This window comes from Crotalus tigris, unplaced genomic scaffold (genome assembly GCF_016545835.1).
Source record: "Crotalus tigris isolate CLP2741 ecotype Arizona unplaced genomic scaffold, ASM1654583v1 scf7180000018432.44079421565:4894166, whole genome shotgun sequence".
Lineage (NCBI taxonomy): Eukaryota > Metazoa > Chordata > Lepidosauria > Squamata > Viperidae > Crotalus > Crotalus tigris.
Genome location: NW_024096999.1, coordinates 3,733,208 through 3,749,164, shown reverse-complemented (window position 1 = coordinate 3,749,164; position 15,957 = coordinate 3,733,208). Strand labels below are relative to the sequence as shown.

General features: G+C 40.1%; 1 protein-coding gene across 3 annotated transcripts in view; it reads right to left on the bottom strand.

The window, feature by feature from the left end:
* LOC120312133 (multidrug resistance-associated protein 9-like) overlaps positions 1 to 11,460 on the bottom strand; it is a 50,622-nt gene extending 39,162 nt beyond the window's left edge. For 2 of the 3 annotated variants that reach the window (XR_005557797.1, XM_039352444.1), the window contains exons 1-9: positions 11,407 to 11,460; positions 9,975 to 10,141; positions 8,774 to 8,929; positions 7,603 to 7,750; positions 5,613 to 5,846; positions 4,046 to 4,219; positions 1,771 to 1,918; positions 1,407 to 1,555; positions 202 to 309 (exon numbers count right to left, since the gene is read on the bottom strand). Coding sequence is in view for 2 of the 3 variants with exons in the window: in XM_039352444.1 (XP_039208378.1) it covers positions 202 to 309; positions 1,407 to 1,555; positions 1,771 to 1,918; positions 4,046 to 4,219; positions 5,613 to 5,846; positions 7,603 to 7,750; positions 8,774 to 8,929; positions 9,975 to 10,135 (1,278 nt within the window). In the remaining variant the exon portion in view is untranslated. Of the gene's footprint in view, positions 1 to 201; positions 310 to 1,406; positions 1,556 to 1,770; positions 1,919 to 4,045; positions 4,220 to 5,612; positions 5,847 to 7,602; positions 7,751 to 8,773; positions 8,930 to 9,974; positions 10,142 to 11,345 lie in introns of all 3 variants that reach the window. The other variant, XM_039352445.1, reaches the window with a different exon arrangement.
* Positions 11,461 to 15,957: the final 4,497 nt, after the last annotated feature.

Here is a 15,957-nt window from a genome sequence, read left to right as displayed (position 1 = left end):
ATCTTGTCAATCTTGGGCGTTCCGTCTATGGAGATTCTCTGAACTGAAGAAGAATAGATTAAAGGACATTGATCTAATGCAGGAAACTAGTGTATTCTGTAACTGGCACAGGGCATTCTTTTTTGTGAACTTGCTTAAATATCCCAAAATATCTGTAATAGTTTTTTTTTCCCCTCCCCCCCAAACCCCACTATTTTTTACCTTCAGCCTTTTTAAGGCAACATTGGCTTCTGCCGTGGATTTCACGGAAAATGGCAAAATGGCAATTGAAAACCTCATGGTATTAAACACTGAAATCACACTGAAGGCCTGTAAAAGAGAAGGAATTAAAGGAGTATCAGATGGGAGGGGGATACATCCAGGAGAGTCAGACTTTTAGAGTTTCTAACTTTCAATCCCCACGTTTCTCTTTCCTAATTTGGTATCACAGATTACCCCAACTTGGTGCAGGACTCTCCATACTGCCAGCTATTCAGTCTTAAATTAGTCTCAGAAGTCAGCAGGAATTGGCAAAAACTACTAGGATATTGCAGGTAGTCCTTGACTCACAGCCACAACCGAGCCCCAGGTTAGCTAAGCGAGACAGTGGTTAACTGAGTTTGGCTCCATTTCGTGACTTTTCTTGCCGCTCCAGTTGTTCATTGAGTAACAGGCTTGTAAAGGGAAGGTGGCTGCTCCATTGACTTATGAGCCAGTTGCCAAGTGCCTGAATTTTGATCACGTGACCACAAGGATTCTTCAATGGTTGTAAACATGTCCAGTTCCTGCAACTGTTCTTCATATGTTTTAACCTCCAGTCTCAACATAGTGTAGGTCAGGGGTAGGCAACCGTGGCTCTTTTATGACTCGTCAACTTCAACTCCCAGAATTCCTGAGCCAGCCATGCTGAGGGGAAAGGGAGAGGTTTCCAAGCTGAGCCATTCTGGGAGTTGAAGTCCACGAGTCATAAAAGAGCCAAGGTTGCCTATCCCTGGTGTTAGGTGCTCCTGCTTGAGCAGGGGGCTGGGCTAGATGACCTCCAGGGTCCCATTCTATTCTATTCTATTCTATTCTATTCTATTCTAAATTCTATCATTATTCTATTCTATTCTATCCTATTCTACTCTACTCTACTCTATTCTATTCTATCATTATTCTATTCTATTCTATTCTGTTCTGTTCTGTTCTGTTCTGCTCTGCTCTGCTCTACTCTATTCTATTCTATTTTTTATATTGTGGAGACCAAAACTGGATGCAGCATTCCAAGTGTGGCCTTACCAAGGCATTGTAAAGCAGCACTAACACTTCATGTGATCTTGATTCTATTCCTAGGAAAGTTGATCTGACATTCTGGTATTATCTTGGTGAGGAACTGATGGCTATCATAAAGACAGTGGAACAACTAAGAAACAGAAGTATCATCTTACAACAGCAGCTGATAATTCACGCTTTAACAAGGTATGGAAGCAAAACAGCATAACTATGGTTAGAGTAGAAACGACTGGCGTCAGGGCAGAGTTCACGCTTTGGACATATCCTGCCTTTTCCAGTATTCTTCTTTCTGTTTCCCTGATGCCTGCAAAAGGTAAAAGACATCATCCATCCTGTAATGACGTGGAGCCAAGTGACAAATCACATATCTTTCTAGACAATGGTCTATAATTTTGCAAATTATACCCTATGCACCTTCGATTAGAGGTGAATCATAAAAATTGGGGTAAGAATGAGCTAGTTAAAGCATTCCACTGAAACAGGGAAGAACTAGAGTAGTCACCTCCCCACTCCAGGTACCTGTGATAATTTTTGCAAAAGATTTTTCCCAGGCATACATTTTGATTAGCTTAATGGACATCAAAATCTCATTCGTGATTTGCACACGTCTGTCAGTCATCACAACAGATCTTCTTCGAAAAACAGAAGTTAATTTGGCCATCAACATCTGCAAGGGAAAAGAGATTTCATACATGGCTGACAGCTAAACCCATGGCAGAGGACTAAATGTCAATGCTACTAGCATTGGATGTTTTGCTTTGACAACAGTTGGAGATGCAACCATTTTCTTCTTATGTTTTACTCTTAGAGTTAGAGTTAGATGATGCTGGGGTGGGGGGAGGAAAGTGCACGAGAGTTTAGCCAGACATAACAATACTGGACCTAGTGCGTGAATCAAGGTTATTGAAATAAGAGATGATAAGAATTGGTGGGCTGGAGAAATAGAGGGAAAGCCTGCATTTCAAACTAATTGGAGAATGCGATTTATGACTGCTAATTGGAGGACGGAATTGTGCTTTGATACTATGCGCTCAGGGGAGGGGAATCCAGTTTTTGACTTCGATTGTGTTAGTGCCGATGCTATGGTTCTCTAATAAAGATTCTTTAAGGTAAACAATGCCTCAAAGTTCTTTGAAGAGTTTCATCTGTCGGAACCATGACACTAAACAGTCTTCATAACCATAGCTATCCCTTCTGTTGTTCAGATTTAAGCTGTAACAACAGGTAGTCCTCAACTTACGACCACAATGGAGCCCAAAATTTCTGTTGTTAAGTGAGACATCAGTTCAGTGAGTTTTGCCCCATTTTATGACCTGTCTTGCCTTGGTGGTTAAGCGAATCACTGCAGTTGATAAGTAACCTGGTTGTTAAGTGAACCTGGCTTCCCCCATTGACTCCGCTTGTCAGAAGATCACAAATGGCATTTGTGATCCTAAAAAGTTGTCTTGTATGGATCCTAATTTATAGCCCAAATGTTGGAGATGCGGTAGCTTGGATGCTACTTATTTTCATATCTGGTGGACTTGTAGAAATATAAAAGCTTTTTGGATTAAGATTTGGTGGAACATTCAAAAGATTTTTAGGAGAAAGATAAAGTTTACTCCACAATTATTTTTATTGGGTGTTATTGTAGATTGTGATGTTAAAGAAATTAACTTGATGTTGAATTTGATAACAGCTGCAAGGTTATTGGTAGGGCAATATTGGAAGAAGGATTATTTGCCTACTATAGAAGAATGGACGCTTAAAGTGTCAAATTTAGCAGAAATGGCGAAAATTTCTGCTTACTTGAAGGATCATTCACAAGAAAGATACATTTCGGTCTGGAGAAGATGGATAGATTATATTCAGAATAAATATGGGACTAAAAAATTCCATCTAGTTTATGAGTAAATTTTAGAGTATTATTATTATTATTACTTTATTATAGTAGAATTTTTATTAGTTGTATTATTATTTTTAGTATTAGTATTGTTAACAATTTGGATATTGTATTGTTTAATAGTATTGACTTGTTTATATTATTATGTTTATTTTTAATTTGTTTATATCTATGTTAAAGGGGAGTTAAAGCGCATTATGGACTTGGTTATTTATATAGTTGGTTAATGTTCGTTAGAGTTTGATTATTATATTTGTAACCCTGTACTCAGCTCTGGGAAGTAGGGGAGGGAGGGGGGGTTTAGGGTGGGTGGGTTTTGGGGTGTATACTGTAATTTTTATAAAACTTTTCAATAAAAAAGGGGGGGAATCGCACAACCTTGAGACACAACAACAGTCATAAATATGAACCAGTTTGCCAAGCATCTGAATTTTGATCACATGATTATGGGGAAGCTACAAAAGTCGTGAAAAAAATGGTCCTAAGCTACTTTTTTCAGTTTCAAAGTTCAGTAACTTTGAACGGTCACTAAAAGAACTGTTGTAAGTAGAGGGCTATCTGTATTATTACTTAAATATTCACACTGGCATTGCTCATGTATAGAGCAGTATCAATGGATTTGGTCTATAAAATTTGCAGAAGTCCCAGAGTTTTAGTAAAATCTCAGTAGAAAGGAACCTGCAAGGTCTCTGCAAGGAAGCAAAACGCTTAAAACCAAAACACTTTACACTTTACACATCTAGTTGCACCAACAACTTCCTTAAAATGGGAGGGGGTGGTTTGTTATTTTAATAACACAGAGAGAGAACAGTAGAAGAGATCTTCTGAGTAAAAACATTATATTATACATACACACACACACACACACACACACACACACACACACACATATATTTATGGAAAAAGTTTCACCTGTAATGGTATAAATGCGGCATAAATGAATGTTCCTATGAGTGCCGTTGGACCAAGGAGGGCACAAGAATAGATGGTGCAAACAACAATCAAAAGGGGTGCGGTCATGGGCATTGGGCCAAACAAGGCAGCTTCGAATATCCGAAAACCATCACTGGCTAAGAAATTAATCAACTGAAAGACAATGAAGAAACTGGTCAGAAATGATCTTGCATTGAAAGCTTTCCAAATCACAGTCAATCACAGTTAATGTCAGGATCAGGCTGGCCAATTCATACTTCAAGGATGTCAACCTAAAGACAACAGAATAGAATAGAATAGAATAGAATAGAATAGAATAGAATAGAATAGAATAGAATAGGAATAGGAATAGGAATAGGAATATAGAATAGAATAGAATAGAATAGAATAGAATAGAATAGAATAGAATAGAATAGAATAGAATGGAATGGAATGGAATGGAATGGAATGGAATGGAATGGAATGGAATAAAATAGAATAGAATAGAATTATGGAACAGAATAGAACAGAATCATAGAGTAGAATAGAATAGAATAGAATAGAATAGAATAGAATAGAATAGAATAGAATATGTGACAATTGCTACGTGACAATAATATAATGAGAATATAACAATAAGTGATATGAAAATAATATGACGATAATTACTAGAACTACTATTATCAGGGGTCTTCAGACTTGGCCCTTTTATGACTTGTGGACGTCAACTCCCAGAATTCCTCAGCCAGTCACACGTGCCTGGCTGAGGAATTCTGGGAGTTGACGTCCACAAGTCATAAAAGGGCCAAGTTTGAAGACCCCTGCTATTATCCTTCTCATTTTTCCTATTACCTTCTCCTGTTGGTATCTTATGATTTATTACTTTGTTGTTGTATGTACACTGAGAGTTTATGCACCAGAGACAAATTTCTCACACTTGGCCAATGAAGAATATTCCAACAAAGGATATTCTTCTATTCTATTGTTATTGAAATCAATGGAATATGGGATTAAGGGCTTAGCTCTAGGTTAATTTCATCTGGAATAATTCAATTAGTAACCTGGATTTGGTTTGTTCTATTTATAAAAATGAAGCAATTGTGGATTTACAGGAATTGTTAACATGTCAAAGGGGACATGAAATCCCAAGTACTAAACAGTTGCAGGTTTTATCTTGTCCTTCTCTGTGAGCTTGCAGTATTCACACACATATGTGGCTACTTAGAGAAGTTCTCCTAGCTTAATATAAAAAATGGAGATATCATGAGAACATTAAGAGTCCTGGAGGATCACAACAAAAGGCTTTCTAGTCCATCATTTTTAGTTCTGCACAATAACCAAGAAGATGTTGGGAAGCTGTAAAAGGCCATTGCATTGTCCTCTTTAGCTGTTATTTCTTACGTTAGATTCTAAAGATACCGCATTGTATCATGATTAGCAATCATTGTTGGCTCCAGCCATTAATCAGAAGCTCATAACATCTCCTGCAGAAAACCAGCCACTGAGTACATTTTGCAAATTAAATATTTCTAGGAAATCAGATGAGGGTGCGATCTCAAAGACTTACTGTGCCTAAAGATGTGTGTTTCAAGGACTTACAAGCTAGCAGGTTCTCAAAAGCAACAGTTGTCACGGCAACTTTTACCCTGACAGCCGTGCGATAGTTGATAGCCCATGTCAATGACCACAACACAACTTTTGAAAATTCAGTGAAAAAAAGAGCCATGCAGAGGCCCACACCCTCCACCAAGTCCTTTGAATCTTTGTCACTGTACTGGAGGATGTTATGGAAGATCAGGGTCTGCAAAAACAAACAAAACCATAAAAATATTTTTTTGGGGGGGGGAAATGTGTATTGTTAAGTTGATATATATTTTTAAGTGGTTGATATAATTCAATACTGCCTCTCTCTCTTTTTCTTTCTCTCTCTCTCTCTTTCTCTCTCTCTGTTTCTCTCTCTCTCTCTCTGTCTCTCTCTGTCTCTCTCTCTCTCTCTCTCTCTCTCTCTCTCTCTGTCTCTCTGTCTCTCTCTCTCTCTCTCTCTTTCTCTCTGTCTCTCTCTTTCTCTCTGTCTCTCTCTCTGTCTCTCTCTGTGTCTCTCTCCCTCTGTGTCACTCTCTGTCTCTGTCTCTGTCTCTCTGTCTCTCTCTCTGTCTCTCTGTGTCTGTCCCTCTCTGTCTGTCTCTCTTTCTCTCTGTCTCTCTTTCTCTCTCTCTGTCTCTGTCTCTCTCTCTCTCCCTCTCTGTGTCTCTCTGTGTCTCTCTGTGTCTGTCTCTCTGTCTGTCTCTCTTTCTCTCTGTCTCTCTTTTTCTCTCTCTGTCTGTCTCTCTGTCTCTGTCTCTCTCTTTCTCTCTCTCTCTGTCTCTCTCTATGTCTCTGTCTCTGTCTCTCTCTCTCTTTCTCTCTCTCTCTGTCTCTCTCCCTCTCTCTGTCTCTGTCTCTGTGTCTTTGTCTCTGTCTCTCTCTTTCTTTCTCTCTCTGTCTCTCTCTCTCTCTGTCTCTTTCTCTCTCTCTCGCTCTCTCTGCTTCTCTCTCTTTCTCTCTCTCTCTCTCCCTCTGTCTCTCTCTCTCTGTCTCTGTCTCTCTCTCTCTCTCTCTCTCTCCCTCTCTGTCTCTCTCTCTGTCTGTCTCTCTCCCTCTCTGTCTCTCTCTTTCTGTCTCTCTGTCTCTCTCTGTCTGTCTCTCTTTCTCTCTGTGTCTCTGTCTCTCTCTTTCTTCTCTCTCTCTTTCTTTCTCTGTCCTCTTAGAGACACCTCTCTCCTCTCTTTTCTCTCTCTTCTCTCTTCTTTCTGTCTCTTCTCTCTCTCTCTCTCCTCTTAGAGACAACTTTCTCCTCTCTCTTCCCTCTCTTCTCTCTTTTTTCTCTCTTTCTCTCTCCTCTTAGAGACACTTCTCTTCTCTCTCACTCCTCTCTCTTCTTTCTTCTTTCTCTGTCTCTCTCCTCTCTATCCTTCTTTCTCTCTCATCTTAGAGACAACTCTCTCTCTCTCTCTCTCTCTCTCTCTCTCTCTCTCTCTCTCTCTCTCTCTCTCTCTCTCTCTCTCTCTCTCTCTCTCTCTCTCTCTCTCCATGGCCAATTCACCATGGACTTGCTGCAGGACAAGAGTTACACTCTTATTGAAGAAACGGTGGAATAGAATAATTAAAGAAAGGCTGGAAAAGGAGGGACAAAATGAAATGTGAATGACAAAAGTGGTTTTTAAAAATTATTTTAAATACTGAAATTTAATTGTTGAATTGTCCCTCTTTGAGTTGGCCACACCAAGTCGGCATGGCAAGTTGGCCGTGGCGAGTTGGCCCTCCCAAGTTGCCCCATCACGCCCTCTCTGGCTTCCTCCATATTCTTTCCATCCCAAAGAAGAAGGTCAGAAAACACTCCAGGGTAGCCTTTCGACTGAGGGGGTGGATTTATCAAACGTTCTGCCTCAAACAAGGGTTTGAAATGTCCTCCTTCCCCCTGGAGAAATTTTGAGAAATCACCCCCATCAAATTCTCTGCTCAAATATGGTGAAAGGTTATCTGTGTCAGCTCTCAACATGTACTTCCAGGTTACTCACTGGCCCCAAAACACCAAAAATGGCATAAAAAATATTAGCAATTATGTCCATGAAAATCCTTGTCCTTTGAAATTGAAAGAACACTTTGCCTAAAGAAGCTTTCTCAAGTCCGACTTTGGCAACCTCAGCTTCCCAAAGGAGTCGAAATCTGTAAAAGAAAAGAAAAAAAAAGCAAACGACTCATGTTACATATTTCTTCCAATGCCCGCGCTTCTGAAAACCACTGGTGTCAATTCATTATTACAGAAGATAAAAAACTGAGAAGTTATAATGGGGTATCTTGCTTTAAGCAGACTTGAATAAGTCTAGAATTGGATAAGCATCAGTCAAGGCTTTGCCAATGCCTTATCTGAAAGTTGGGTTTTTTAATACTCCACTGCTTATTATTTCACTGGTCTTACACTTTGCAGTGAATAACAGAGTTGGGAGAGACCTTGGAGGTCATCTAGTCCAACCCCCTGCTCAGGCAGGAAAACCCTACACCAGTGGTTCTCAACTCTTTTAATGCCGCGACCCCCAACCGGTCGTAAGTCGAGGACTACTCAACTGGTGCAGCACCGTTTGCAGAATGGGACTTTTGGCGGGCTCAGCAGGGTAGAGACAGCCTGGACAATTCCTATTGGCTTTTGAAAGCCAATAGAATTAGACTCTATTCAAGAGAGCCTATTCTATTGGCTTTCAAAAGCCAATAGAATAAAAGGGAGCAGCACAGCTAAGGAAAAGGGGGGAAAAATGGCGGACTGCGTTGTTTGGCGACCCCCGTGAAATGGTCGTTCAGCCCCAAATGGGGTCCCGACCCACAGGTTGAGAACCACTGTCCTACACCATTTCAGACAAAGGGTTGTCCCATCTCTTCTTAATGCACACCTTCCCCAGAGAATGTCTGCAAAGAAGACTTACGTCAGGACAATCACTTTCCACCTGCAGCCGAAATCTTGTAGAAATTACAGGGTCTTGCTTGGCCCACTGCCCTGTTTTCCTTCTCCTTTTAGGAAAGGAGTAGCAGGACGCCTCCAGCCCTGTTATTTTCTTACAAACAACCGCCTTATTAGGTTTATTATCATCAAAGTTCAACGAATGCAAACGAGGGCCACCTCCTGCTCTCCAGGAAGATTGGGGTGGGTGGGTCGAGAGGGATTTTGAAATAATAACGGCATCAGAACAGCCGTACCTTTTGGCATTCGGTTCGGCACTATCGTAGTAGGAGAGAGGAGGCAAAGTATCTATATTGATTTTGTGCCGGTATCCTTGGAGCATTATATCGGAATACCAAGAATAGGTCGCAAATGAGAAAAGTCCAGCACTGTCCACGGGATTCTTGGCAGACCTGTAAGTCAGACAGAAAGAAGGGATCAGCAGTCGGAGAGAAGGGGAAGATGTTACAGGCATCAAAAGCTGCCTTCTGCCTTGGACCGTTGCCTGCTCAGTCCTTCTCCTCCTCATCTCTTTGACTGGCACTTATTCATTGGCGAGACCTTTTCCTCATCCCTGGCAACCACAGCCTTCGAGCAAGCATTCTCTAACCTTTTCACTGGATATTGAATAGCTGTCTCCAGGAAGTCAACCTGCCTGGTTGTCTTTTCAGTGGCGAAAATGGCAGAGGCCCGTTTTAATTCACTCCAGCTTTTATTTCTCAACAGTTCTCCGGTGCTTGCCAATCATTTAATTTCCACGGGAAGTGTAAAACTGTGTGAGGAATGTAAAGCTGGCTTGGCGAATGGGGAACGCCCGAGAAAACGGGGGGGGGGGATTTTTTTTTTTTTAAAAGTTACAGGTACATTGTCCTTGACTTACAACCGTGCATTTAGTGACTGTTTGAAGTTACAACGGCACTGAAAAAAAGTGACGTATGACCATTTTTCATGCTTATGACCATTGCAGCATCTCTGTGATCGCATGATCAAAATTCAGACAGCGGGCAACTGACTCATATTTATGACGGATGCAGTGTCATGCGATCCCCTTTTGTGACCTTTCCTTCTCCATCTTTGATAGACCTTTTTATTGCCTCTCTATCTTCTCATCCTTCTGCCTCGTCGGTTCCCCGAGGAACCGGCAGATCGCCCTTCTTACAAATCTAAATTTGAAGCAGATTTGAAATTAGTCAAGGGCCAGTGAAATTAAATCCAGAATTGTGATCCCCTTGCTTGCAGGTTGATCACCTGTGATGTTTTTCAAGAACTGTATGTCAGTTGTTGAGGGTAATTTAAGTACTCTGCCTATCTACTATCTACTATCTCAGTGTATGGGAATAACTAAAACCAGGGCTCTGATTTTCATAAATTAGATGATTGACTCGTTCAGGAGTTGAGGTGCCAATCACAGAGATACTATTCAGTGCTATATTCTGAGTATGAGAACGTGCAACTTGCCTTGCTCTTAAGCGGATCGGAATCATGGTTTTTAAGCTTCGTGAATATTTCTGGTAGAAGGTCTTTTCAATATTTGTATTGTTCACATCAGTGGGAGGCAGATAATGTCCCAACATCATATTGTCATCCTGAAGGTACCACAGCTTGCTGTTCCTAGCCATCTTTTTCTTTTATGGGGAAAAAAAAGAGAGAAGGTGGTTAATTCTGAACAGCCATTTCTTTTCGTTTTCCTTTTGGTAAAAAGAAAAAAAAATTAAAAGCTGGAAGGCTTGGAGTCAGAAGATTAACAGTCAATGATGAAGGCAAATATACCTGGCATAGGTCATTTTTGCAAAGCCATTTTAATTTTGGAGGCATTAAGTCAATTTTTCAGTAGCCAAAATAGAAGGATCCCAAATATTTATCAATAGGGCATAGTTGATTGAGTCTATTTGACAACCATCCTCTTCTTTTCAAGACCAAAGCAACTAGGCACCCAGAGTCCATAACTTAATGAAAGCCCAAACAAGCCTGTCCCCTTGTTTTGTGTGGCCTTCTTGTCTTTCTTAGTCATCTCTTCCCCAACTCTGCATATGTTCCTCTTCTAAAGAACAGCTTAAATCAAAAGGTTCTAACTAGGCCAAGAGTTTGATGGGACTTTCAGGCACAAACTCCTGTTTTGCATCTATATCTAGTGACAACAAAATACATTTGTTCCTATCAGTTCTCATTCCCTTTGATAGAAAATATGCTTAAAGGTTGGGATGTTGAATGTATTGTTCTGCATCATACTGATCCACTCGTTCTGGGAGAAGATCTTGCCATTTTCTAGAGGCAAAAGGATGGGACCTTGTCTTCGGACATGTTCAGAAGCAAGCAAGCAAAAAGGGGGAAATAGCTATAAATCTAAGGGCTGGTGAAGACCCCTAAACCTGGAGCTAATGTTAGGACGAAAGAATAGATTTTCAACCAAAGCATTTGCTATTCTGCCCAACTTGCTGAGATGACAGGAATTTGAAATGGAAAGGAGAATGTATGGATGTAGAGAGGAAGCTGAAGATGAATGTTATAGATAATAAACCCTTATCTCACATCAAAACGTTGCCTTTTGCAAGTCTGCCCTCTTTTGAAATGAGTTCCTGTCCACAACCAACTCTGAGATGAAGAAAAATCTCTCAGTAGCCTTTTTTGGTTGCTTATTGTAAAGGATTGGCCAGCGGGATAAAGGTTCAGTAGAACGCTATGCAGATATTCTCAAACCCCCGAGTCAACATCACAAATCTGAGAACTCCACTCCTCCTATGGATAAAGCCTGGTTTCACCCATCTATATAGTGACTGCACTGCTTAATTCTTTTCTGCATGAGCTACTGCCTCCCAAGAGATGACTGACAGATTGAATATATGAGGTCCTCCTCTCCCTTCACGTTGCTACTCCTTCAATTCGCTTCCACCTGAAAGTATTTTGTCTGATCTTCCAAAATGGTGCAGCCTCTGTCTCTGCAACTGCCTGACTCAACTGCCACTCTGGATTCATTAATAACATTCTAGAACATCTCCTGCTCTCCCACCTGACTTCTGTTGACCTTTCTCAAGGTTCTGACTGGTGAGTAGATTGCACGAAGGAGGATTCAGGCTTGGAAGGTCTGTTTCATCTTGGAATACAGTACTGCATCCAGTTTTGGTCACCACAATGTAAAAAAGATGTTGAGACTCTAGAAAGAGTACAGAGAAGAGCAACAAAGATGATCAGGGGACTGGAGGCTAAAACATACAAAGAACAGTTGCTGGAATTGGGTATGTCTAGTCTAATGAAGAGAAGGATGAGGGGGGACATGATAGCAGAGTTCCAATATCTCAGGGGCTGCCCCAAAGAAGAGGGAGTCAAGCTATTCTCCAAAGCACCAGAAGGCAAGACAAGAAGCAATGGATGGAAACTAACCAAAGAGAAAAGCAACCTGGAACTAAGGAGAAATTTCCTCACACTGAGAACAATGAATCAATGGAACTACTTGCTTCCAGAAGTTGTGAATGCTTCAACACTGGAAGTTTTTAAGAAGAGATTAGACAGCCATTTGTCTGAAATGGTGTAGAGTTTCCTGCCTGAGCAGGGAGTTGGACTAGAAGACCTCCAAGGTCCCTTCCAACTCTATATTATTATTATTGTTGTTGCTGTTGCTGTTGCTGTTGTTGCTGTTGTTATTGTAGTAGTAGTAGCGGCAGCAGCAGCAGCAGCAGCAGCAGCAGCAGCAGCAGTAGTAGTAGCAGCAGTAGAACCGTGAGATTCTTCAGCTTGTGATGAATGTACGAGACTGGCATTGTTTGAGAAGTGCCACATGGCACAATAACTTTCTGTGGAGTCCTTGGTGCTTTCTAAGCTTGGATGTTTTCTTGCAGATATTTTATTACCCAACTAGGTAACAGCATCAGTGACAGAAGGGGTTGGGTTTTGCAGAGTGGAGGAGGAGGAGGAGGAGACAATTGTGGGATTTTTGGTGCTCTCTGAGCTTGATTGCTTTCTTGCAGACGTTTCATTATTGAACTATGTAATATCATCATGACAGAAGGGATGGGTTTGCTGTGTAGAAAAGAAGGAGAATGGGAGGAAGAGGAGAAGGAGGAGGAGAAGGAGACAACTTTGGTGTCCTTGATGCTCTCTGAGCTTGATTGTTTTCTTGCAGACATCTCATTACTAAGCTTCTATTAGTATATAGCTTGCTCTTCCAGCATCTGGCTGTTACTTCGCAGGTATCAGCAGAAGTAGAGGGTAAAGAAGATGGCCTTGTCAGAAATATACACAGGATCTGTTGCCTAGACAAGAGGAATGAACTATATATTTTTTTAAAAAAATCCAGAAGATGGCTCAAGTAGATGCCTTCCTAATTTTCTGAACACTAAGGAGGAGGAGAAGGTAGAGCACAATTGGGCTGGCAAGATTCTGTGATGATAGTCAATCTCAGTCAAAGTAACTTTAGTCTTCTTGTAAAGTTGAGTTCCTGCTCTGATCTATCCAATCTACCTGGTTGGACTGACAATATGTCATGAAATTATAAAATCAGTTGAGACCAGTGATGGTATTCAGCCAGTTCACACCAGTCTGGCAGAACTGGTAGCTGATTTTTTTTGTTGCCCAGGCTCAGAATGGACTTCTGGAAGCAGCATCCACACAGAGAACCGGTGGTTCACATATTTGAATCCCACCACTGGTTGAGACAGTTAAGAATATCATGATTAGATTGGCAAAAAAATTTGGATATAATATAGAATTGGAGAAATGGGAAAAAAATATAGGAAATAAATATAAAATTGACTATGTCGGCGGCATTCAAGGAAAACAAATTGAAGATGTTTTACAGATGGCATCTTCCACCAGCAAAGTTTGCCAGATGTTCCAGAACAATTCGCCAACATGCTGGAAATGTAAAAAAGTACATGGAACATATTATCATTTATGGTGGACATGCCCAGTTGGGAAAAAATACTGGACTACAATAAGAAGATGGATCGAAGAAATAATAGACCAACCCTTAGACTGGAAACCAGAGATCTTTTTGCTGGGTATTTTAAACAGAAAATATAGTAAAGAAATATGGTACTTAATTTTACATATAATAACGGCGGCAAGATTAGCGTATGCACAGTGCTGGAAAAATGAGAATATACCATCAGAGGAAGAAATGATAAGAAAAATCCTGGACTGTGCTGAGACGGACAAATTAACAAAAGAGATAAAAGAAAAGGAAGACACAGAGTACTATATAACATGGAACAAGTGGTATGACTGGTTGGAGACTAGAAATAATAGAGGAGAATAAATATGGAAAGATCAAAAGTGAAAATATGTGTATAATAATATATAATAATAATAATATGAATTATTCTTAGTAAGAAGTAGAATATGAAGGAAGAAAAATGTAAATAAGAAACAACGGGGCAATAAGGACAAATATTCTAAAGAAGAATAGGGGGAAATGTAAATAATAGAAGATTACCGTTACGTAATCGCTGTTTAAAAAAAGGGGAAGGAGTATATACTGCATATGTATGTGTGTTATGTTTTGTTTTGTTTTGTTGGTTAAAAATAAAATAAAAAAAAATAAAAAAAGAGAAAGCAAAAAGAATATCAGTTCTTGCTTGTTACAAGAGTCTAAATTAAGTCATTCCTATCAGGTGGTTGTGAGAATACATCTTTGAAAGAGTGCCTATCCTGCCCCTAAGGAACAGGTTTCATTGTCAAACTTTTGTATCACTGTACAAACATTTTGTACAGTCTCGGTTGAGCAGGTTTTAAGGCAGTTCATCATAGTACTCCACCTTCAGGGCTGGTTAATGTGTTTCAGATCAAATTATCAGGGAGAAAGTTAAGTGCTCTATTTTTGCTGTCTGTTTTTTTTTTTTTAAATGACCTCATTCTATCAATTCTAATTGGAAAGCTTTGTAATTCTTAACTTTGGGTTTTGCAGAGTCAGAACCAAAGAGTACATTTTGTAAGAGCAAACAAAACGGAAGATGCCCTCTTGGGAGATAGAGTTGTGGAATTGGAATATTCCCGATTCCAAAGCATTTTTTCTGAGAGTTGCAAATAAGGGAGAAGGAAACCAGAAATGCTAGGATGGGCAGTTAATTCGTGGCCATTTAAGAGAAGTCTAGAGACCAGTTCTTAAAATAAAAGATGACACTTTTCAGCTGCTTGAAGTCACTGGTTGAACCTTCTTCAGTCTGGGGAGTCGTAGATGCTGCCCCGCTTCCCCCCCCCCCCATGCACATATAGCAAGTATTCTACAGGTGTCCAACCCAGTGGTGGGATTCAAATATGTGAGCAACTGGTTCTCTGTATGGATGCTGCTTCCGGAAGTCCATTCTGGGCCTGGGCAACAAAAAATTAGCTACTGGTTCTGCTGAACTGGTGCGAACTGGCTGAATCCCACCACTGGTTCAACTCCCCCAAACAGGTATAGATAGAAAGATAGACAGATGATAGATAGATAGATAGATAGATAGATAGATAGATAGATATAGATAGATAGATATAGAGATAGACAGAGATAGATAGATAGAAAGATATGATAGAGACGATAGATAGAAAGAGTAAATAGATAGATATGATAGATAGATAGATAGATAGATAGATAGATAGATAGATAGATAGATAGATAGACAGACTTATATACCTCTTCACAGTGCTTTACAGCCCTCTCTGAGTTGTTTACTATGTCAGTATATTTCCCCAACAATCTGGCTCCTCATTTTACGTCCTTCAGAAGGCTGGAAGGCTGAATCAACCTTGAATCCTGTCAGGATCAAACTCCAAGCTATAGGCAATATATAATGGCAAACTACTTCTGAAACACCTTGTCAGGAAAACTGCAGGCACTCATCCAGGCAATCTCCGAGAATTGGACACGACCGAAGAGAAAGATATATATTTCTTCTTCCATTCAGACAGATGATAGATAGATAGATAGATAGATAGATAGATAGATAGATAGATAGATAGATAGATAAATAGACAGACAGATGATATAGACAGACAGACAGATGATAGAGATAGTTAGATAGTTAGTTAGTTAGTTAGTTAGTTAGATAGATAGATAGATAGATAGATAGATAGATAGATAGATAGATAGATAGATGGATGATAGGTAGGTAGGTAGGTAGTCTGCCAGGAGCATCCATTATAAAAACAAAAGTAAAACAAAACAAGTTTTCATGTCAGTCACCAACTTAATTATTCTGACCTTCCCTTGAAAGCCTCTGAATTTCACCTTTTTACCCTATCAAGCACTCTATTTGATTTAGATCAGGGGTGTCAAACTGCTGGCCCATGGGCCAGATGTGTCATGCCAAAACCGTGCCCACCCCATTGCCGGCAATGGAAAAAAAGTTGCGTTGCATTGTGACACATCACATGATGTTGCGAGTTTGACACCCCTGATTTAGATATGCTGGTGCAGTTGTATTTAAATACTTGTGTGCATGCATGATTTAACCTTTTATTTTCTTGA